Below are 24,245 nucleotides of genomic sequence, written 5' to 3'. Positions count from 1 at the left end.
TAATTTCGTCTAGCGAGGCACCACTGTAGCTTTAACAAGTCATCTTCAGGCCCAGATTTCAGGGAGTAAGGTCTTTCTTTTCTTTTCTTTTTCATTTCCTGACTCCTGTGTTCCAAAGAAGAGGAATTTCCATAACAGATTCACCTGGTAGAATGGAATCTCTCTCTTTTTTTAATCCTGGTTAGAACGGAGCATAACCTATTCTCACTTGCCTGAGCAGTTAGCACAGTATCATGGGCGCTGGTACTCCCTGCTTAATGTTTCCCCGTCACTGGCATTTGGCAGAGCGAAGGAAACAAAACAATGCAGTTCCATTTATTCCCCCTCTCTTTCCCCCTTTCCCCCTTTCCTGTCTCTTCATCAGACTGGCATCGTGTACATAAACCGCCCGCTGGATAGGGAGCGGGTGTCCAAGTACAGCTTGACAGTGACAGTAAAGGACAACCCAGAAAATGCACGCAACGCAAGGCGGGTAATTATGCGCAGTTTTCTGACTTTGGCACTGGGTTTACTGAGAGCATTTCATGTTAGTACTGATCTAGCTAACAATCAAAGGTGCAAGACTCAAGCCTGAAACTTAGCTTCATCAGTTTCTCTTCTCAGACGCAGAATCCAGACCGAGGTTTTCACGGCCAAGGTTAGAATATATGCAAAAGCTCTACAGCTCTTCATTAAAATGTTCTGTTTCATTGTGGGTCCTTCAGTTACCACTCAGTAGTTCCCCTCAGCCCCCTAAAAAAAATGTGAAGGTACCTCACAGAATGGACATACTGTATAATGTTTTGATCTCATCTGCTTGCACATTATATAATTGAGACTATGCTGTTCTATAGATAGGCCTAAAAATAAGACAAAATGGGTATTTTCTGAGTCTCCAGGGGCCTCTTCAATGTTAACTCAGAAACAAAGCGTACTAAACTTGGTATAACATGGTACATCTAGCCAGTATCTCCATAAATATATGTACACCACTGTTGAATGTCTGCACTGGCTCCATGTTCTCTTTGGGTACTGGCTTTAACTGAAAAAGCACCCTTGTAATACTACAAGGGACCCAGGTGGCGCTGTGGTTAAACCACTGAGCCTAGGGCTTGCTGATCAGAAGGTCAGCAGTTCGAATCCCTGTGACGGGGTGAGCTCCCTTTGCTTGGTCCCAGCTCCTGCCAACCTAGCAGTTCAAAAGCACGTCAAAATTCAAGTAGATAAATAGGAACCACTACAGCAGGAAGGTAAATGGCGTTTCCATGTGCTGCTCTGGTTTGCCAGAAGCGGCTTTGTCATGCTGGCCACATGACCTGGAAGCTATACGCCTGCTCCCTCGGCCAATAATGCGAGATGAGCACGCAACCCCAGAGTCGGTCACGACTGGACCTAATGGTCAGGGGTCCCTTTACCTTTAATACTACCACATGTGCATCAGGTTCAAACAGCACATACCTAAAGAGAGGCAAATGTCCAAACCTGAACACCTTTGAGAGCATTGTATATGACCTACCTGTTTGAATTGGCCTCTGGGATTCAGGCTTAAGTCAATAAAGCATAGCAAAGCTCTTGAGCAGCCTGTAAATCTAAACAAAACCTTAAAACCCACGAAGAGACCAAGTCTGTATTCTTTGGTAGTCATGATGATTGCGAGGAGACTTTTCTAAAGGCAGCTGCAGCTTCTTTTGTAGTCATTTTGTCCTTTTCGTTCACACCACTTTAGGATTTCGACTTGCTGCTGATTTCAGTAGCAGATGAAAATGATAACCACCCCCTCTTCACTCAGAGTTCCTACCAGGCCGAGATCCTGGAGAACTCCCCTCCAGGTATGTGTTTCCTCCAACATATTCGAATCTCACAGCTTGCAGGCGGCCCCTTCCTTCAGCCCAGGTCTTCTGTTTTTAATGGGATGGTACTTTTTAAAACAAAAACTTTTGAACAATATTGTGTTAGAACTGTTGCAACAAATAATGTTGTGACTAAGAAGGAAAAGTTGTTTAGGACATCTTAGTTTCTGGACGTTGTTATCTGTTCTTCCACAACATTAGGGAGCCGTGTTTGAGAAATGCTGGAAAACAGAAATCAAATTAAACCTGGTAAAAGTGGATTTGTTGGAAATGACAGAATTTTTTTAAACAGTTGGATGCTTTCTACTATGATCACTTTTGTTTTATACAGATACTATTCATTTTCTGTGGCTACTAAAATACCCATAGTTCTTTTCTCTGTTGTGAAATGGCAACATACTTTTGTTTTATGAAACCAGTAGTTTGGGATTTTTATGAACAAGCTTATGAATAAGTTTTAAGACCTTGTCTAACTCCCTTTCTTAAATAATAATAGCATATAAGAAACTGACTGTGAATTAGTGTGGTCTCATTTGCTGAGGCCAAAGAAGTCTTTCCCTGAAGACATTGGCTGTACAGTATTTGTATTTCTTACCTTCCAGACTATGGGTTGGAAGCTCATTCCTGATTCTCCAGACCATTTATTTGAACTTTAAGTACTTTTAGGTTTCTGCCAAAATATTTATACTTCAATAAACCAATGTGCTTGCCTGCCACACTCCCTGGTGGTATGTCAATTTAGAAACAAATGGAGGCAAAACTCCCGCTAAATGTCCTTTTCATTTCAATATCCCTGATGAATTGTGTGTGTGTTTTTGTTTTAGCAGGGCTGTAAGGCGTCTCCCAGGGGGCTTCTTGATTCAGTCTGCCAAGGCCTCACCAGGCACTTCTTTTTTGTCTCATCCTTCATAGGACCTCACCCTATTTCACCCATTCATTATTCACTGTTAATCATTTGGGGGCGGGGATGGAGGAGGTAGCCTATTGATGTTATCTCTCTGATTGAATGGCCTCCCATGTTCAATTCAGGAACTCGCATCACAGTCCTTAATGGGCCAATTCTAGCTTTGGACAACGACCAGGGCATCAATGCTGTGGTGACGTACCAGCTCCTTGGGACAGCAACAGACCTTTTCAGCATCAACAACAGAACAGGTAAGAAAGACAAGCCGCTTAGCAGGCAGGCAGCCTATCTAGTCTTGGGTGAGGAGGTAATGGAATAAAAAATTAAAAATAATCCTTCCAGTAGCACCTTAGAGACCAACTAAGTTTGTCATAGGTATGAGCTTTCGTGCGCATGCACACTTCTTCGATCTGAAGAAGTGTGCATGCGCACGGAAGCTCATACCTATGACAAACTTAGTTGGTCTCTAAGGTGCTACTGGAATGAATTTATTTATTTTTTGTTTCGACTACGTCAGACCAAAATGGCTACCTACCTGTAACGAGGTAATGGAATGTTTGCCCTGGCCAGTAGGAGATCCAGGCTGGAAGTGAACCTTGGGCTTTTTTAAAGCACATGGAGAAGATCTCGGTTTTTGTGTGTAGGGAGTATTTTCTGTGAGGAGCATTCCATGTTCCCCCTCACCTGCAATGTGAAGCGGGTACAGCCTTGCAACTCGTTTGTTTGGCTTGTCGTTGGGGGCGAGCTATTGCATAAACAAACTCATCAGTGGTGTAAGCTTTTGTTTACCCAAACAGTGACTAAACTGGAGGCCAAACTGGAGGGCCCCCTCTTTGATACCATGGTTCTTGAGTCCTGTACTACAGTAGGCAGAACCTTTTGACAAAACAGTCTGCTACCCTACCGACACACCATTTTGGTGGCGAGCTCTATATGTAGTTTGTAGATGTCACATGGTGGTGTGGGTAATGGGCTTCACTGGGGAAAATTGTTGGGAGGTAACAAGGTAAGGTCTCCACGTAAGGAGCTACCCAGACTTCCCTTTTCCTTTGCCATTTTTTACAACTTCCAAGTGCTGGTACGCCAATTTCATAGAATTGTAGAGTTTGCTGCAGATTTTATTTTGGCAAAATGAGATTTGCACTCCGTGGAGCATGACTGCTAGAACTTTGGCTGCACGTGCCTATAGTTGGTTCCTATCTTTCCTAATGGAATCTTTATTCATAACTTCCAGGGGTTGTTTTGGTGAAGCCAGGCCAAGTGATAGACAGAGAAGCCTTCTTGAATCCAGTCTTGGAATTTCTGCTGGTTGCAATGGATGTTGGAAAGCTGAACAGCACCGCTAGGCTCACTGTGACCATTCTGGATGATAATGACAATAGGCCAACTTTTCACCCGGCACTGTTGACTGCTCACCTGCTGGAAAACAGCCCTCCAGGTCAGAATGAAGGCAAAGTACAGATAAGCTAGTGAGACTGAGATGAGGATAGGTACTGGGATTTCTTAAAAACCACAACCATACAGTGATAATTGAAAATGAAGTATGCAATCCAGGAAATCAAGAGATAAATTTGCAATATTCTGCAGCACTCTCTGGCCATTTATGGGCAATATGGATATTGAGTTGGATCCCCATTTAGTCATGCTTAGAGTAGGTCCAGTGAAATCAGTGTGAAGTCTGGATCCGGCTGATTATGTTTTTCGTACCATGCTGATAAACACATTTGTATTCTGGAAACAGACAGACTACTGGAGCAAAATTCCAGTTAACAAAGGATCACATTTTTATTTTTATTTTTATTTTATTTTTTGCTCTGTTACCATAAATTAGCAAATAAGGAAGAGACCATTGTTTGTTTTTGTGTACAGTATATGTGTTTAGCTGGCAGTAACTACATAGTTTAGCCCATCAAGGAAGTGTACAAAGTGTTCGTCACTCTTTAATGTTTTAATGCAAGAGTTCACATCTTTTTCAGGTCACCTATATGGCCTACTTTCAGTTCACCATGAACATCCATATTGTCCTTTATGCAGCCTATTATTATTATTATTATTATTATTATTATTATTATTATTATGCTATACTGTCCTTCATCCCAGGATCACAGGGCAGATTACAATATAAAAACACAAGAATACATGCCATAGTAACAAACAAACAAAATTACCACCAATCCCTCCACACACACACAGCTTAAAAGGCCATCCATTGTTTAATTAGCCAAAGGCCTGGCACCTCAAGATATGTAACAAAGGCACCAGGCGAGCCTCTCTGATGAGAGCATTCCACAAGTGGGGATTCTACAATCTGATGGAATTCCTTTAGCTCCTTTGACCCTATATGTTCCCCATACGTTCTTTACAAATTGTAGGAAGGAGGTATTTCATATCATAGTATCGTCACATTGTCCGTCTATCTCTTAATGAGCTTTCTTGAGCTTTCTTTATAGCAGGCTTCAGCAGGGAAAGACTGCTTGAGACAACAATTTGTGGGACTGATCCTAGATGACAGCTCTTGTGTTCTAAGGATTCAGGTGACTGAAAAGCTCTCACAGTCTGGGTGTCCCCCCTAGGTTTTTCTGTTCTCCAGGTAATGGCAACTGACATGGATAGTGGCCTCAACCAGCAGCTGAGCTATCGGATTGAAAGTGGAGCTCAAGATAGGTTTGTGATCAACACCAACACAGGGGTGATCAGTGTGGCCAACATCAGCATAGACAGAGAAGAGAAGGACAATTACCGGCTGACGGTGATTGCTGTGGATCGAGGGACACCGCCTCTCTCTGGCACCGCCACTGTGAGCATCCTCATTGATGACGTCAATGACTCTCAGCCAGAGTTCATCAACCCCATCCAGACCGTCAGTGTGCCTGAATCGGCTGAAATAGGCACGGTTGTTGCTGAGATGACTGCAAAAGACAGAGACCTTAATCCCCGGCTGGAATACTACATCATTGAAATCCTCGCCAAAGATGATAATGATGCTCTTGTGCCTGGCCAGCAGGGAGCGTTTGCAGTGGATTTTAGAACAGGTACAAGAGTTGGGAGAGAGACATGGGTGGCACTGTGGTCTAACCCACAGAGCCTAGGGCTTGCTGATCAGAAGGTCGGCAGTTCGAATCCCCACAACGGGGGTGAGCTCCCATTGTTCAGTCCCAGCTCCTGCCCACCTAGCAGTTCGAAAGCATGTCAAGTGCAAGTAGATAAATAGGTACCACTCCAGCGGAAAGGTAAACGGCATTTCTGTGAGCTGCTCTGGTTCACCAGAAGCGGCTTAGTCATGCTGGCCACATGCTGTCTGCAAACAAACGCTGGCTCCCTCAGCCTATAGGGCGAGATGAGCGACGCAACCCCAGAGTCGTCCGCGACTGGACCTAATGGTCAGGGGTACCTTTACCTTTTACAAGAGTTGGGAGGCTGAAATACTGCTCCAAACATGGGTGTGTAACACAGTTTCTAAGGAAAATGGCCAAAATCAATGGAAGGCAGGAAAAAGGAATACTCTATACCATTTTAACATTGAAAAGAAACATTATCAGCCCAAAACAGCATTTGTAGTAACAGTTTTATCAAATGTTGCTTTGTCAGACCTTCTGTATATTGAAGAGTTCCTAAAGGCAGCCATTTATTTAGTTATTTGTGTGAACACTTTATCCCACTTTCCAGCCCTAAGAAAAAGCTCCCCATTGTGACTCAGTACCACCAAGTTTCAAAAGTTAAACCTTACAATCAAAAGAACCAGAGTAAAATCTGCAGCCAGATATTTAAAACCATTAAAAGTTGCACCATTGACTAAGAATGTTTTCATTGCCTATCTCAATGCCATCAGTGATGGGATTGGTCTCGCCTCCTTTGGGAGGGAATTTCAAAGTGGTGATGTTCTCAACACACAGTCAGGTTCGTATGAGAAAGCAAGATCTTCCAGCTATCCTGGCCCGTAGCCGTTTATGGCTTTATATGTAAGCACCTTGAATTCAGCCCAGAAATGAATCAGAAGCCTGTCCATTGACACAAAACATGTATAATGTGGTCTAAAAAGGTGTATACCACAAGAGGTTTGGCTGTTTTGCACCAGCTGCAATGTCTGAACACTTTTCAAGGATTCCTCCACAGGGAGTGAATTACAGTAATCTAAATTGGAAGCAAAATAAAAAAATTCCTTCAGTAGCTAGCACCTTAAAGACCAACTAAGTTTATATTTTGGTATGAGCTTTCGTGTGCATGCACACTTCTTCAGATACTCTAGTGTATCTGAAGAAGTGTGCATGCACACGAAAGCTCATACCAAAATATAAACTTAGTTGGTCTTTAAGGTGCTAGCTACTGAAGGAATTTTTTTATTTTGCTTCTACTCAGACCAACACGGCTACCTACCTGTAACTAAATTGGAAGGTGACCGAGGTATGTATCACTGTGTCTGTAGCCAGATCCGCCTTTTCTAGGAAAGGGTGCAGTGGACACAACTGCCAAAGCTGGGCAAGATTCTCCTGGCCACAGCAGCCATTAAGTTAAGGACAGAATACAGTGAGGAAGATTCTCTCCCACCTTTTCTAATTTCTTCCCACCTCTGCTTCTCTTTCCGTTTCACATCCTGTTCTTCCCCCTTTTTTATATGCCTGCCTTGCCCTTTCTGCCTCTCCCTTTGCTTTCTCTGTACACTTTTGAATGGCTACTTGCTTTACTTCAACTATAACTAACTATAATCTTCTTATTTCCCTTACGGCTCTCAGACCTGCAGGTTTGGTTTTTCTGTTTCTATGTGTGTGCTCAGTGTCTTCTTTCCATCTCAGTCGACACCTCCTCCATTCTCATCCTCACCATCCCTGGTTCAGTGCCAGTTTGTGTCTTGCTGGCAAAGAGCAGCCAAGACATGCCTTCCATGCATTGTGTCACAGCCTTCACAGACTGAATGCTGAAAGTTCCTCGGAAGTACCTAGCTTCTAGGGAGTGGGAGGGGCAAGGATTTTTTAGGGTAAGTGAACTTCCATTCTGTGCTTTGGTGGATAGGGCAGGGTAGCAAGGAGTCCTGAATACAGTGTAACACAAATTTGGTGTTCTGACCCTTAAGGCCCACAGTGGTCAGCTTGCAATTTCTTTTACCACTTTTCTAATCCAACTTTTGAAGGAGCTAAGGGAGACTTGTATGAATCTTATTATCTCATTTTATACGAACAACAGTCTTGCAAAGAAGGGGATAGTCTAAGACAGGCACAGGCAAACTCGGCCCTCCAGATGTTTTGAGATTACAATTCCCATCATCCCTGACCACTGGTCCTGTTAGCTAGGGATGATGAGTTTGCCTATGCCTGGTCTAAGAGATAGTGTTTTACCCAAGGGGCATCATAGATTAAATTCTCTCTGCACAAGGGCAGCATTTTATCTATTCCTCATGCAGCATCATTAACGCAATGCTGTGGCTCCATATGAGTTTGCTATGCTAAGGTAGACCAGACCATGAATGTCACAGAAAGGAGGCAGACCTGAAAGGTGTGATGAGGCCACATCATGATTTAGCTGGTCACAGGAGCCAGATTAAGAGAGCGATCCTGTATATTTTTACTCAGAAGTAAATACCATTGTGTTTAATAGGGTCTACTTCCTAGTACAGTGGTGCCTCGCTTAACAAATGCCCTGCTTAAGGAAATTTTTGCTTAACGAAAGGTTTTTTCTAGCGGAGGTTGCCTCGCTAGACGAATTCGTTTTCGTCTAGCGAATCGTGGTTTCCCATAGGAATGCATTGAAATTCAATTAATGTGTTCCTATGGGCAAAAAAAAAAATTCAAAAAATTCAATGCATTCCTATGGGATTCGTTAGACGAATTTTTTCGTTATAAGAAAAGACCCATGGAACGAATTAAATTCGTCTAGCGAGGCACCACTGTATTAGTGTTCATGACTGAAGCCTTGTTCAGATTATTTGGAAACCCTTTCTCAGCAAGTATGCCTTGATACACATTCTGTATAGAACTGAAAGCATATTCTAGTCAATATCTGAACTCATTTAACTTAGAGTGAGTCATCGTTCTCACAAACTATCCAGGTCCGTTGAAGAAATACAAGTTTTGTCCATAATATAAAAGTATGTGGGATACAAAAGAAATGTAAAAAACAGTCGCCCCAAAATATTAAATAATGTATGGTGCAGAATTAGGTTGGATTGAACAAAAGGAATCTGAATGTGCTGTGTGTTTATAGATGGGTTTTCTGGCTAGGGAGAATATAGGTGAAAAGAGACTAAGAAGCTTGTAAACATTTGTTAGCTGAACATACTTCTTTGGCCTGTGAAAGCTTTTGTTCCCATGGTTTGAGTATGCTATTTAGTTAGAATTTGCCCCCTTCTTTTTCTTACTTTCAGGTGCTGTGAAAGTTAAGTCCACTCTAAATAGGGAGCTCGTAGCCACTTACGAAGTCACCATCTCCGTCTATGACAACGCCAGTGACGTGGTGGACCGCTCAGTTAGTGTGCCAAATGGTACGGTAATTCCTGTAATTTTCACATTAAACTGAGTCATGCGATGGTGTTGAGATCTGAAAAGGAGAGAGTATCAGTCTGATAAACATTCAGGTGTTTTATCCTTACTCTTTTGTGTTCTCCCATCTCTGCCTCTCACAGCAAAGCTGACAGTAAACATATTGGATGTCAATGATAATGCTCCTCGGTTCCGCCCTTTCGGGGCACTGTTTTTCAAGGAAAGGATCCTGGAAGGGGCCACTCCAGGGACCACCTTGATATCCGTGTCAGCTGTAGATCCAGACAAAGGTGCTAATGGTCAGATCACTTATGAGCTACTCGACCTTTCACCTGAGGGATATGTCCAGCTGGAAGACAGCTCAGCAGGTAGGTGGGACACATGGGAGCCCCCTCCCCTGTTCTTACCAGGAAATGCCTAAGGGATCCCCAAGGAAGATTCTCCGTATGGGGGAGGGGAAATGTACCATTTTATTTCCCATTGTTTTTCCAATGGCACAGGAAGTTTCATTGTTTGGGCCTTTGGCCAGCATCTCGAACAAAAAAATGCAGTCTTATGAAAAAAATGTTGGTATGAAACCTTTCTACTTCACTCAGGTCTCTATTAGGGCTGACCTTGATAGCCAACTTCATTTGGCAAGTTCTAAACATACCTCCTGTACGTTCAAGAATCCTGCACCATTCGTTTCCTTCGTAATTTGAAGAAATTGTTTAATTATGAAGACCTACTTAACATAGTGCCATCACTCTACATGGTGCTTTACAGTGTAGCATAAGCCAAACAAAAAACAAAAGCCCCAAACAACATGTCCTTTCCCCCAAGGAGATTACAAACTAAATTTAGGCTTTTGGACCTAACTTTTTAGGAGATGGGCAGTACAAAAGGTCATTTCAGATGGGCTAGTTATTGGCACAAAATTTTGTTGTTATCCTTCACTTTCTAGTGCAATGATCCCATCACTTTTCTAACTGCAAAAAAGTCCAGTAAGAAACCGTTAGCTGGCAGTGTCGTATAACTTCTGTATGGCACTATCCGGAGGAGTGTTCAATAAATTGTTCAGTGTTGTAAACAGCCAGTCTGGAAGCTCTGAAAGATGTACTTGCATGTTTTTTACTTGTAATCCAGAAATCAATGGGCACCAGAGGTTCAGCAAGCTCTCCGCAGAATCACTATTTGTGGTCCCATGTGGTTCATATGCATGGCTCGTACCCAACAGGAGCTGGGAGTTCATTGTTCTGGGCCCCCTAGTGGAGGTCAGACAGGCCTCCTTGATGTTGCATTTCCGGTACCCACAAAATACAGTTGTACCTTGGATCCCAAACGCCTTGGTAGTTGGACGTTTTGGCTCCCAAACGCCGTAAAGCCGAAAGTGAGTGTTCCAATTTGTGAACATTCTTTGGAACCCGAATGTCCGACAGGGCTTCCGCGGCTTCCAATTGGCTTCAGGAGCTTCCTGCACCCAATCAAAAGCCATGCTTTGGTTTCCAAATGTTTTGGAAGTCAAACAGACTTCCGGAACGGATTCCGTTCGAGAACCAAGGTACGACTGTACTTGCTTATTCCAGCAAGCATTTTAACTGAATTCTGATTTTAAAGTTTTAACCAATTTTTATTTCTGTTGTATCCTACTTGGAGACAGTTGTAACTAAGTAGTAGATAATAAAATAAATGTTTATCAGAAGTGTTATTTGCCTCCAGCCAAGTGGAGCTTCATTCCTAGCATGAAATGACCACCAGACCCCTAAGATTTTCTTTAGCAATGGCCCTGGACATATGTTTCTGGATAAGCATTTAGATGTTTGTCTCAAGGGCTGCAAGAGAGTCTTAACTGTCTGCCATTCCAATAGTAGAACCAGCCGTCTGCGGGCATGTCATTTTTATTTTATTTTTAATGCCCATTCAGAATGGTTTATTAGAAGGCTGCAGAGAGGTGGGAGGAAAAATTAGCATCAGTCAAGATGGCAGTCATAATCTTATCTTTCAGGAAAAGTAATTTCCAACAGGACGGTGGACTATGAAGAAGTTCAATGGCTGAACTTCACTGTTCGGGCCTCTGACAACGGATCTCCCCGGAGATCAGCCGAGATACCAGTGCACCTAGAAATTGTGGATATCAATGACAACAACCCCATCTTCAGCCAACCATCCTACCAGGTGAATTGATGTCTAGGTGGGAAGCAGGATCAGATGAAACAATTTACTATGAAATATTATTGTCTGAAACAGCTCTATGGAGCATAACTAACATTCAGGACAGCTTACCATCTGCGGTGTGAGATTCCATGATAAGAATCACATTAAACTAACCGTATAACTGCATGCAATTTAGGAAGGGGTTGAATCCAAAGAAGCTCATGGGTGTGAAAAGGTCGGTGGCCCCTGGTTCACAATATATTGTGGGGAGTGAGGTGGGTGCAGGGTTAGATGGGGCTTATGTTCTATCACAGAACCGCTGCTAGACCAAAAGTCCATCCAGTCTGAAATCTACCTCTGACCAGACAAATATCCACTAGCAAGGACATGATGGCGAAGCATTTCCCTGTTGACTGCCTACTCTACCAGGTCCTCGGAGTCCTACCGCCTTTTTGAAAAGGAGCACTCTGTTTAACCTTATCGGCTAATAGCCATCAATAGACCTATCTTCTGTGAATCAGTCTTATGGTTTTTTTTTTCCCAAGAATGTAACCTAATTGCCATCAACACATCTTGAAGCTGATTGTTTGTTGTACAGATTAGGCTTTGTCATCGGTGATAGGCAGGCAGCTCCACCACTCAGTTCATGGCATGCATTGGGTCCAATACCCCTTTAGAATTGGGTCTGATACCAGTCAAAATGTCTGCTCATTTTCTCTTGTGTTTATTACAGAAAGCTGTCTTTGAGGATGCCCCACTAGGCACTGTGATTCTGAGGGTCCATGCCACAGATGCCGATTCAGGACGCTTTGCCCAGATCGAGTACAGCCTGGGAGATGGGGAGGGCAAGTTTGGGATCAACCCCAACACGGTAATAAACTAAGCCAGCCTGTAAGCCTTTGACTAGCCAAGCCTCCGTTGAGTTTTGTCTCTACCTTGCACTTGTATTCAGGTCTACTGAACAACTACTAACAATTTAGTGGATAGCAGAGCCACTCCCACATTTGCCTGAGAACCCCTGACTATCAGAGGGCAGGTGGTGGAAAAAGAGAAGTGTGTGTATAAAGAACTCATATGCTGCCAGGAGGCGAGTAGCAGAGTTGGATGCAAATACTCACAGCTAGGGATGGACTCGACAGAACCTGGATTCAAAAGTGGACTCACGTGATTCAATCCAGGCAGATGTTTATTCTGTTTTATTATTTATTTCATTTAGATGCCCACCTTTTCTCCAAAGCATACATGATTCCCCATTTAATCCCTACAGCCACCTTGTCAGGAAGGCTAGGCTGAAAGGCAGTGACTGGCCAAGGTCACCCAGTGAGTTCCACGGCCAAGTGGGGATTTGAACCCTGGTCTCCCCTGTCCTAGTTCAACACTCTAACCTTCAGTTGACTGCAAATGTCATTTTATATAGGAAAATAACTTACTGTCCAACTGAATCCCTGCTGATGCCCAAGAAGGAAGAGCAACGTGCTCTGTCTTGCAAATGCGCTGTTTCCACAATGGTGCCTGAATGCATCCAGTAACTTTCTGAAGGTCTTTGTGTGTTCCAGGGAGATATCTACATTATGTCAACCCTGGACCGAGAAAAGAAAGATCATTATATGTTGACTGCTGTAGCCAGAGACAATCCAGGGGCCATTTCTAGTGAGAACCGCCGAGAGAACTCTGTGCAGGTAATCGAGTGACATGGAGGCTTCACTGCATGTTTTGGAAAATGCACCTCTGTGCAAGAGGCAAAGGAACAGCATATCTGCTTTGCTCATTTATAACGACACCCAGTATTTCAATTCCAAACTTTACTGAGAGTACAGAAAAGAAGAAAAGTTAAGTGCAGTAACACCAAATGTGCATAAGGTTGTGACTGCATGAAAGCATTGGTGGTCAGCCACCCCTCCAAGGGCCACATCACCAGCAGTAGGTATGGCCAGAGTATATGTGTGTATGCATCTGTACACAGCCTAGACGCCTGCAGACCACAGACACATAACACAAACTGCACATGCTCTGGAATGGTAGAAATGCCGCCTTAAAGAGCAGGGAGAGGTCTTTATCTGTGATCTTAACACTGTGATGCTTCACAGCACTGGCAACAGAAGCCCTAAAGATCGGGCAAAGGAATTTTATCTCCCAATCAGGAAATAAGTACTCTGCTCTTTAGAGATTGCACTCTGTATAGCAGACTAGAGCACTTCTTCTGATCAGATTGGAAGATAAAGCTGTAGGGGCCGATTCCTAGAAAAATACCCATTAAAAAAAAGATGAGCCAGCTAAGTGAGGTTTTTGTATCCACTTGATATGTGCACCATTGTGATGGGAGGACTGTGATGTGCTTCAGTCTTCTAAGGGGCTTCTCCGCCCACAACTACATTATTGGTTTGCTCTGATTTCAGGTGGTGATTACAGTTTTGGATATCAATGACTGCCGACCCCAATTTGCCAAAAAGCAGTATAGCACCAGTGTGTATGAAAACGAGCCGGGAGGGACTTCTGTGATCACGATGACTGCTACTGACCTTGACGAGGGAGACAACGGAATAGTGACCTACAATATTGAAGGACCTGGAGTAGGTATGTAGCTTCATGAATGGATAAGGTTTGTAGAGAGGTGGGAAGAAAGAGAGCGAGGCGGGTTAAAACCATATTGCTTTGTATGATGTTCTTGATTATTGGTGTTAATGATTACCAGTTTCACATAGGAGTTGCAATGGGCAAAATGATTTGTAATGCAATACTCCTGCGGGTTGGGTTACTGTTCCCACTTAATTACTTGAAGTGTCAGTGCAGAGGTAGATCTTGAATCCAGATCTCTCCAGGAGACCGTGCTGGCTTTTTCTTTCTCTCTTGCTTCATCTCTCTTCTGTCAAGTGGGAGGAAGGCATCTGGATATGGCTCAATTCCTCCTAATGCCCCTTGATAGGGAGGGTCAGGTAACATAGATTTGAAGACATAGGTTGGCTGGGGAAACTCTACCCTCCCCTGCATCACCCAGGTTCAGAATAGCTTTCCATCCAGACCAGTTTTTTTTACCATCTTCTCAATTTCCCCCCACTTAGATTTTGTCCTTTCTTCTCACTGTACACTTCTTCCTCTTTGTTCTGCTTTTTCTTCTGCTTAACTTCCACTCTCAGATTTTCTTCTCCTTTGAGCAATGGGTCTAGCAGGGAATGGAGAAAATGAGAAAAGCAAGGAAGCATTATTACCAGGCCTGTAAGGAGCAGTCGCAGAAGAATTGGTGTCAGTGCCACTAAACCTGCTGCCTTGACAACCACTAGAGTGTCCCCAGAGGTGCATGAGATCAGCTGCAAAGCCTTTTGCCTTTCTCCTGCATCATTCCACACCCCATGATCAGACTTGCTTGGCTTGAATATTCATTACACTCCTTCCAGTGGGTGGGTCTGCCCATAGTAACTCAACAGGAAAATTCCTCTAGAGCAGGGTTTTCTCAAACTTGGGCTTCCAGCTGTTTTGGGACTTCAGTTGCCATCATGTCTGACCAATGGTCATTAGCTAGGGATGGTGGGAGTTGTAGTCCGACAACAGCTGGAGACCCAGGTTTGGAAAAGCCTGCTCTAGAGTGTTGGTCTTCAACTGGTGGGTCAAAACCCACTAACAGCTTGCAATAGCAGCAGCACCATCATAACAAAAAAAGAAAGAAAGAAAGAAAGAAAGAAAGAAAGAAAGAAAGAAAGAAAGAAAGAAAGAAAGAAAGAAAGAGGTCTCCAAATGCTTGTTTGGGTTAAAGGTGGATCCTGGGTCTGGAAATATTGAAAGCTCCTTCTCTGCTTCATGGCTGAGTGGGGATTTGAACCCTGGTCTCCGAGGTTTTCGTTTAACCACTACGCTATTTGAGGCAAAGGGAAATCGCCTTTCTTCTGAAACTTGTATCCTCATTCCCACTTGTTTAAGGAGAGAACTAAAAATAACAGTTTCAACCTTTTCGATGCTGTTTGTTTAGCCTTTTATCTGCTTTTTTTTAAAAAAGTAGAAGTGATTTCTGAGTTTCCACAGGAACGTCAGCACTTCCAATAAATTTTTATAGGCAGCCCTAAAACTATGAAATTTGCTGCGTGAGCTAGATATGTGCTGTTGCTACTAAACTTATTGTCTGGATTCGATTATTTAGTCTGACGTATCATTTGGGAGTACAGTAAATAAATTGAAGATGAATGAATTTATTGTTTGTTCACACACATTCCTCTTTCTCCATTTTGCTATTTATTGGATAAGTTTATTGAAGTAAACTTGCAAAGGTTTTTTTTTGCAGTGGAATAATTAATGCAGTATCCGTACCATCTCTTCTGCCTGTAGATGCCTTCAGAATTCACAAGGACTCCGGGCTCATAACAACTCGCAGGCGCCTACAGTCTTACGAGAGGTTCAACCTCACAGTTCTGGCCACTGACAAAGGGAGACCACCTCTCTGGGGAACAACTATGCTCCAAGTAGATGTTATTGACATCAACGATAACCGCCCGTTATTTATCCGCCCCCCCAATGGAACTATCTTGCACATTAAAGAGGTAAATCCCTATCTAGAATTTCTCATGCTTCTGATAAATGATACAGTAGCCCAGGGTTGGCCTTCTATAGCTTTATGCAGACAGCTGATTCAATGGTGTAGATTTCCGCAACAAAAGGATATCTGCTCTGATCCGTGCTTTGTCTCTTACCTACTTTCCTGAACAGAAGCATATTTGATCATTCTCAATCTTAGATATTAGATATTATTAGGACACACACAATCACTCTGACTGCACTATCGAGGGGGGGAATCAAAATTCTGCTTTTCTTTATGAACTATGACTAGAAGTGAAATGATGCATCTGCCCATCAGGTGGCAGCAATGCAAACGAATGAGTACAAAGACAAAAGTCTATTGCTCAGCTTGAGTTAACATGACACTTCAAACTGGGCTAGAACAGGAGGAGGATGTCTTGCTTTCACCTGCTCTCCTCAGCTGTGCATGTATTACACAGCTTGTGAGTGCTGACGAACTTGATCTAATGTGTGAGCTGTCCTGAGAACATGATGGTGCTCCTGCACATCAGGGGCTCTGCTTAGAAGCTTATAGGCTTCTAAGTTCAGAGGTTTAAAGGTATTGGCCGCAAGAGCTCTAAGTACAAGTTTGGCAGGCCATTCTGCTTTGACGAACCTTTAAGGAAGGGAAGCGTGTGTGTGTGTGTGTGTGTGTGTGTGTGTGTGTGTGTGTGTAAGGATTTATGGTTCATAGGACATGCAGTTCCCCAATAGATGCTTCTAGACTTGTATCCTTAAAAGCTTCCCTACTAGGCGATACAATATTTGTGTCTGCAAACAGGAAATTCCTCTCCGATCCAACGTGTATGAAGTCTATGCCACAGATAAGGACGAGGGTCTCAATGGAGCTGTGCAGTACAGCTTCCTCAAAACCGGCGCAGGGAACAAAGACTGGGAATACTTCACCATCGACCCAAACAGCGGGCTCATCCAGACGGCAATGAGGCTGGACCGAGAGAAGCAAGCTGTGTACAGCGTAAGTCCCCTGGTCAGGAACGCTGGGCCTTTCGCGGGAGTAGCCCATGTGGTTCTTCATTTTATATACTAAATTATGAAATGCCCCTGTTACCTATTTCCCCTTTCTGACTCAAAGGACTGACTAGGGAGTAAAGTCTTCCCTTTGGCATGGGGAGAAAAGGGGGGAATAAACGTTGGTTTCCTTCCGGAGCTTTTGAGCTTCCCTTTTACAGACCAGGTGTTGTTGTTGTTGTTTTGTGTGTGTGTGTGTGTGTTCCTCCTGCAGCTGATCATTGTGGCATGTGACCAAGGCCAACCACCTTACGAGACCATGCAGCCCCTCCAGGTGGCTCTGGATGATATAGATGACAACGAGCCCGTCTTCCTGAGGCCGCCTGTAAGCAGGTCTATCCCTTCCCCTTTTGGACTTCATTGGAGCTGTGGAATACCAGGTCCCAAAATAACAATGGGGTCCCTTCGGGAGCGATACAGGGAATGGTTGTTCTTACCTCCACCTCGCAGGATGCAGTTTGCAGAATGCGTTCAGCGTAATAGTTTCTCGGAGTCCCTGGAAATTCTGGGAATCCTTTGATCTTAGAGAAATGTCAAGTTATCCGTAGGGGAAAGTTTCTTCTCGCTTCATTTCTGCTACGGCAGCAGACAACTAGGAAATACCCATTGCCTGAGATCTATGCGTGGGAGACATTTGGGAAAGGGTGGTAGTGTAGTTTTTGGCATAATGTCAGGGAGGTTTTCAGCAAAAAGGTTATGCTATGATATTAGGAGTTCACAACGTTGTTGTATCAAACTATGCACTGTTCAGCCTTCTCTCCAGGCTTTTTTTATTTGCAGCTTTTGAATCTTAAAATCTTATGAGTGGTGTATGTATAGATATAGTGGTACCTTGGTTTTCAAACGTAATCCGTTCTGGAAGCCTCAAACTAGAACCCTCAATACGGAAAACTCAAAACAGAAGCCTCATTTCCTGTTCGACTTCCAAGGCACGTTCGAAAACTGAGGCACTTACTTCTGGGTTTTCAGCATTCGAAAACAAAAACATTTGACTACGGAGACATTCGAAAACCGAGGTACCACTATACTTGGATGACAGTTTAACTCCTTAAAAATTAGTAAAGGAGAAGGGATTTTTTTAAAAAAGCTCTTTAAATGGAAAGAAAGAAAATAGCTAAGACTTTCAAGGAAGAGCAAAGGGAAAAGTTAGGTTGCTTCTTTTAGCTGTCTTTATATATCTTGTATTATTGGTCGCACCTCGAATTTTATTTGAGGTTCAAAAAAATATTTTGCTTGCAGTTCAATATTATTTGTGACCTGATAGTCCCCCATCCCCAAATGCAATTCATTCAGTCAGTTGTTGATAGTCTTGCACATTGTTTACCGTTTGTGACTTTATGCTTGTCTATTTTTGCTACCTTTTAACATGTGTTTTTTTCCCCTCTCTATCTCCCCATCTCTCCCAACATCCCCTGCAGAAAGGGTCTCCCCCTTACCAGGTTCTTTCTGTGCCTGAACACTCACGTCCTGGGACAGTTGTGGGCAATGTCACTGGAGCAGTAGATGCTGATGAGGGCTCCAATGCTATCGTCTATTACTTCATTGCAGGTAGACTTCATTTCTTTTTCTCGACTGTCCTTGGATGGTTTTCACGCTGCCTTGTGCTTGTATCATCAGTGTTTTATAGAGAGAGAGAGGTAGGCAACTCCCCATTTACCCCATTCCACTGCTGCCCACTTGCGATGCCAAGAACAGCATGTGCATCAGCAGTTGTGTGCATGCCGATTGTGCACAAATGGGGAGTTGCCTCTATGTATGTATTCATGTGTGTGTGGTTAAAAGTTCAGTTCCACAGCTGCAGGAGCTGGTGGCACTGTGGTCTAAGCCACTGAGCCTCTTGGGCCCCGCGACAGGGTGAGCTCCCATTGCTCTGTCCCAGCTCCTTCCTAGCAGTTCAAAAGCACACCAGTGCAAGTAGATAAATAGGTACCACTGTGGCAGGAAGGTTAACGCCGTTTCTGTGCGCTCTGGCTTCCACCACAGAGTTTCGTTGCACTAGAAGCAGTTTAGTCATGCTGGCCACATGACATGGAAAGCTGTCTGTGGACAAACCCTGGTTCCCTTGGCCTGAAGCAAGATGAGCACTGCACCCCATAGTTACCTTTGACTGGGCTTAACCGTCCAGGGGTCCTTTACCTTTACCCAAGCTGCACTGCTGAGTGCCCACTTGGTAGGACTAGCCTGTGAACACTGGATAATGGGATTGAAGGGTGAAAGAAATGGAGGAAACCTAATTGGAATTACTGTGTCTATCTCCTCTCCATCCACCCCACCCACACTAATATGACTACAGAAATCTCATTTTTAGAGAGGATCAAATTTAAAACAAAACGGACTAGTTTTCTCTCTCATTTTTTTCTAGCTGGTAACAGAGAGAATAATTTCCAGCTGAGTCGGGAAGGAAAATTGCAGGTGTTGCGGGACTTGGACCGAGAGAAAGAAGCTTTCTACTCTATCATTGTCAAAGCCTCTAGCAATAGGAACTGGTCACCTCCCCAGGGTCGCCGGGCAAGCAGGATCCAAGCCATGGATCTCAGCACTGATGCTACTCTGCAAGAAGTACGGATCTTTTTGGATGACATCAATGACCAACCTCCCCGGTTCACCAAATCAGAATACACAGCAGGTAGGGATGATTCCACTTGAGCAATGCCCATTCTAATTGAATTACTGGGATTTTTAGAAAAGAAAAGAAAAATAATTTACCTAGTTTTCATTTGGTTTACAGACTGGGTTTTAGTATAATCAGGCAAAGTGGGCAAAGCTAATTTGCAAAAGAAAAAATCATAAGTAAAATTTTAGGACTGATGTAAAAATCTTTGCTACTGTTTTTTGAGGTGGCAAAACTGTATATGATTTGTGCATAAGCACATTCAGAATGGGGGACTAGTGACCTCTCTTTACCACAATGTACATTGGGATCTTTAAGACAGGGGCGGCTAATCTGTCTTGGACTACAACTCCCATGATCATTGGCCATGCTAGCCAGGGCTTATGGGAATTGTAGTCCAACAGCACCCAGAGGGCCACAGGTTGGCCACCCTTGCTGTAGGTATTATTTCCCAAGAACTGACTTATACTTCTATTATTCTCTCCCTCTGGGACTTTTCCTTTGTTACTTCTCTGCCTCACCCCACCCTGCTCCCTTTCCGAAAGGGGTAGCAACAGATGCAAAAGTGGGTTCCGAACTGATCAAGCTTGTTGCACTGGATGCCGATGTGGGAAACAATAGCCTGGTCTTGTACAGCATTCTGGGTATCCGTTACATCAAGCAACATTCCAACGACTCTGAGGAGGTGGCCAACATTTTCAGCATTGGTAAGAGAGGCAATGGCATGCATGGGGAGGGACCCATGCCGAGTGAACTGTCTCGCTTGTTTGTGCTGCATTTGGTTAGCCCTGCTAAGTTTACATAGTGAAGGCCAGGGCCGGACCAACATATTTTGGCCATAGCTGCCAAGTCTTCCATTGAAAAATCCAGGATCAGCAGTGGCGCAGCACCGGAAGTCACTTCTACGCATGCCTGGACATGCGTAGAAGCGACTTCCGGTGCTGCTATGCCCGATTTCCAGTGCCCAGACATGGGCAGAGCAGCACCCAAAATGTCCACACAAGCGCAGAAGGGTCCTCCCTGGCAGGTAGGAAATCGGGGGATTTACGGGATTTTTTTCTATTCGGGATAACAGCGGGAAACTGATTAAAATCCGGGGGTTTCCCGCAAAAAACGAGAGACTTGGCAGCTATGATTTTGGCACCTGAGGCAGACCCCAAAATTGTGCCCACTTCCCCGTCACGGAAGAATGGGTGAGGAAAGATCAACATCAGGAGCAAAGGGGGGAAGAAAAGATAGACATCTGGATCTGCTGTCTCTGTGGACTCTGCCGCCTGAGGCAGTCGCCTTACCTTGCCTCATGGGTGGGCCGGCCCTCGTAAAGGCAAAATGATGTGTGCTAATAGAGCCATGGTCATATAATCCATAAGGTTGCTACTCAGTCATGCTTGGGAAAAGTTGTTGACAGGGATGCTGACATCAACAAAGACTGCTTTAAATTATCTTCATCATCTCTTTGCTGGAGATTACACTATAGCAAGGCTTCGCAAACTTGGAGATCTAGCTGTTTTTGGACTACATCTCCTGTCATCCCTAGCTAGCAGGACCAATGGTCAGGGATGATGGGGACTGTAGTCCAAAAGCATCTGGAGACCCAAGTTTGGGAAACTTTGCACTATACTGTGGCAGGTTTTTGAGTATAACAGTGTCACAGGACAAAACAGGTCTTTCTATTGTACTTAAAAACTCTGCCTGCTTCGTTCCTCTTTAGGTAGATCTTGGTTGCTGCAAATACAAGGGAGCCACCATTTAATTGGTCTTGGAAGCGAGTTAAACTAAAGGCTAATCCACATATATTCAGAGCAATCAGGTGGTACAGTCCTGTTTGGTATATACCATTTCAGGCTGCAATGACTGAATGTTCCACTTTCTTCAAAAAATATCGCGAGCATTTACAAAACTAGCACTTCAGAGAGGTGGTTAGGCTAAAACATTATAACCTGCTGTGCTACTTTTTTAGTTCAGGAAGGTTTTTAAATGGAAAAGCATGCTGTCTCCCACACGCAGCCTCAAATGGTGCAATCTCAACATGGCTGCATTATGTGATGATTCTGACTATGCAGGGTCACTTGTTGGTTCTTCTCAAAGGTAACCTAGACGGGATTCTTCGAACCTTTGACCTCTTCACTGCTTACAATCCTGGCTACTTTGTGGTGGATGTCATGGCCTCAGACCTGGCTGGTCATAACGACACTGCAGTTGTGGGGATCTATATCCTGCGGGATGACCAACGGGTGAAGATTATAATCAATGAGATCCCAGATAAAGTACGGCAATTTGAGGAAGAGTTCATCAGCCTATTGTCAAACATCACGGGGGCCATTGTCAATACGGATGATGTTCAGGTAACTGCTGCTTTGTGGCAACACGTTCATTTTCTTAACAAGCAGCGGATCTTTCTTTCTCAGTCAAAGAAATAGAGGTGGAAAACTGGCCAATTTCCTGGCAAAACCAGCCTTTGGGAGTGTATGCCCTGGAGCCTTCTAGTCATAGGGAAATGTACCGTGTTTCCCCTTTTTTAAGACACCGTCTTATAACTTTTTCCCCTCAAAAAAACACACAGTGGCTTATTTTCAGGGGGTGTCTTTTTTTAAAAAAAGTGCTGGTACAACTGGGACCCACTGGCTCAGGACGCTCAGTGCTCTCTTCTGCGCGCTGCTGGGCGCGTTGTTGGCGCTGCCAGTTCCGAGCACCTGCAGGGTGGGGTGGGGGTGGCAGTGCTTTAAACCCCCAACCCTGTAGAAAGCAATGGAAGTTATGGACCGTAACAATCCTTAAGAGGCGCAGGTCTTAAAAAACCCCTGGTATCACCCTTGAAGCACAGCCTTCCAAAGTCAGGGGGGGAAGAGGTCTGTTTAGACAAAGGAAAGGATCGGGGGTGATTCTGCGCCCTGGGACCCACAGAACTACTTTAAAAATCCCAACCTGGGGGGGGGGGTCAAATAGTGAAGCCCCATAGCCCTGTAGCAACAGAAGGCACATTCTGAAGCACCCAAGCTGTTCGGTTCCATAAAAAATCCAGGAATTGTAAAATTAACAATAATAATGGGGGGGGCACTCTATCCAAAGAGTTAAGAAGGAATGGGAAAGTGTTGAGTTATATATGGAAAAATATGGAAAGGAAAGTTAGTTAAAGATAAAAAATAAATAATTATCGCAAGGGAAAAAATAACATCATAAAGGGTAATAATATTAAATATAAAATAGACAACACAACAGAAAAAGCAATGAGATCGCACAGGAGTGAGGGAAGTGGGGAGAGAGGGAGGGGGGTAAGGAATGGATAAATGGAAGGAGGCAATGGTTGGAGGAGGGTATAGGGGGATGAATTAAAGGAAAATTAAGACTGAGAAGCGCATGGTTTTTGTTTTTTAAAGATGCAAAGGCTTGCAATCAGCCAAAGTATAGAGCCCAACTTCCAGGAGACTGCGATCTACTTGCGGATTTATAAACTGGAAGTGATCTACCCCCGTTTTATTGGTGTTCAGGTCAGAGTTGTTTTTAGAGAGAGGAAATATCCCATTTTTGAGGTTAAAGTAAAAGTTCCTGACCTTTTTTTTATAATGAGGAAATGCTGCTAAAACTCCGTTCTTCATTCCACGAAGGGGAGAGGGGGCGGGGCCGGGTGCTCAAAGACAAAAGAAATAGAAAAGGAGATAGCGATCAAATGCAGCCTCCTGGGGATCGATGCAGCCGCCGGGAGAGGCAGGGGCTGCAGCCGAGTGCTGCTTCGCAAACAAACGGGGGAAAGTGCTTAGAACCCAGAGAATCCAGCTGAAAAACACGAAGCAGCAACAGCAATTGCACACACACCATCCCAAGCCAGCACAGTAACCAAGTCCCAAAAGCAAGAAAGGACTCAGCAAACACTGCTGCGGCCGGCGTTGCTGCTGCTGACTCGGGGAGCTCAGTGCTCTCTTCCACACAGCGCCTATCACTATGGCTTATTTTCGGGGTACGGTTTATATTTCTCAAATGCTTAGAAATGCTGCTATGGCTTATTTTATGACTACGCCTTAAAAAGGGGGAAACACGGTAAGAAGATGTGTGATCGGTGGGATAGGAGAAGGGACACCCTTTTTCTCTTGTCTCCCATACCATAGTTCCACGTCGACAAAAAAGGCCGCGTGAACTTTGCCCAAACAGAATTGCTGATCCATGTGGTGAACCGGGAAACCAACCGGATTCTGGATGTTGAACGGTAAAGATTCCATGTGTCTCCTCTTATGTAGATTTATATTTGAACACAGAAAGAAACACACCGATGTGTTCGTGGCTTAGATGAGATTTGAGCTGACCATGACTTTCCCATGACTATTCTTAGCCATATCACACCGTAATGGCTCTTCCTCTACAGAGTTGCCTTTGCTAAGCCTCAGCAGTTAGGAAGAGACTTTTTTGTGGATAGACAGCTAAAGATTCATTCAGTTCTGCTGCTAATATAAAACATGGGTCTAACCATGCTTAGCACTGTGTCACATTGAGACAGGCTGCATAATGTCATTGGATAGAACAACCTCTCCTGTCACAAGCACGAGGAGTCTTAGACCCAGGTCCTAGTGTTTTGGCAATGCTTTGGTCAGCTGGCATCTGATACTAGTATTTATATTAGATAGAAAGACCCTCAAGCATTGGTAGCCAACCCCAGCAACCTCTGCTGATCATAACTGAAAATAAATATTAAATTGAAACAGCCCTTCAGGTTCACATAATGATTACTTCTCCAT

At 44.0% G+C, this 24,245-nt stretch overlaps 1 protein-coding gene across 1 annotated transcript in view; it reads left to right on the top strand.

Annotated features, from left to right (window-relative positions):
• CDH23 (cadherin related 23) overlaps window positions 1-24,245 on the top strand; it is a 397,278-nt gene that overhangs the window by 363,697 nt on the left and 9,336 nt on the right. The window contains exons 43-61 of the mRNA XM_060274909.2: window positions 365-472; window positions 1,706-1,808; window positions 2,859-2,984; window positions 3,968-4,171; window positions 5,307-5,765; window positions 9,089-9,205; window positions 9,347-9,571; window positions 11,188-11,357; window positions 12,070-12,207; window positions 12,893-13,015; window positions 13,733-13,910; window positions 15,651-15,862; window positions 16,660-16,854; window positions 17,122-17,232; window positions 18,326-18,455; window positions 19,270-19,533; window positions 20,064-20,225; window positions 21,607-21,863; window positions 23,622-23,719. Coding sequence (XP_060130892.2) covers window positions 365-472; window positions 1,706-1,808; window positions 2,859-2,984; window positions 3,968-4,171; window positions 5,307-5,765; window positions 9,089-9,205; window positions 9,347-9,571; window positions 11,188-11,357; window positions 12,070-12,207; window positions 12,893-13,015; window positions 13,733-13,910; window positions 15,651-15,862; window positions 16,660-16,854; window positions 17,122-17,232; window positions 18,326-18,455; window positions 19,270-19,533; window positions 20,064-20,225; window positions 21,607-21,863; window positions 23,622-23,719 — 3,380 coding nt within the window. The remainder of the gene's footprint in view (window positions 1-364; window positions 473-1,705; window positions 1,809-2,858; window positions 2,985-3,967; window positions 4,172-5,306; window positions 5,766-9,088; window positions 9,206-9,346; window positions 9,572-11,187; window positions 11,358-12,069; window positions 12,208-12,892; window positions 13,016-13,732; window positions 13,911-15,650; window positions 15,863-16,659; window positions 16,855-17,121; window positions 17,233-18,325; window positions 18,456-19,269; window positions 19,534-20,063; window positions 20,226-21,606; window positions 21,864-23,621; window positions 23,720-24,245) is intronic.

Source organism: Zootoca vivipara, chromosome 5, assembly GCF_965207765.1.
Source record: "Zootoca vivipara chromosome 5, rZooViv2.hap1.1, whole genome shotgun sequence".
Lineage (NCBI taxonomy): Eukaryota > Metazoa > Chordata > Lepidosauria > Squamata > Lacertidae > Zootoca > Zootoca vivipara.
This window is presented reverse-complemented; position numbering and strand designations above follow the sequence as displayed.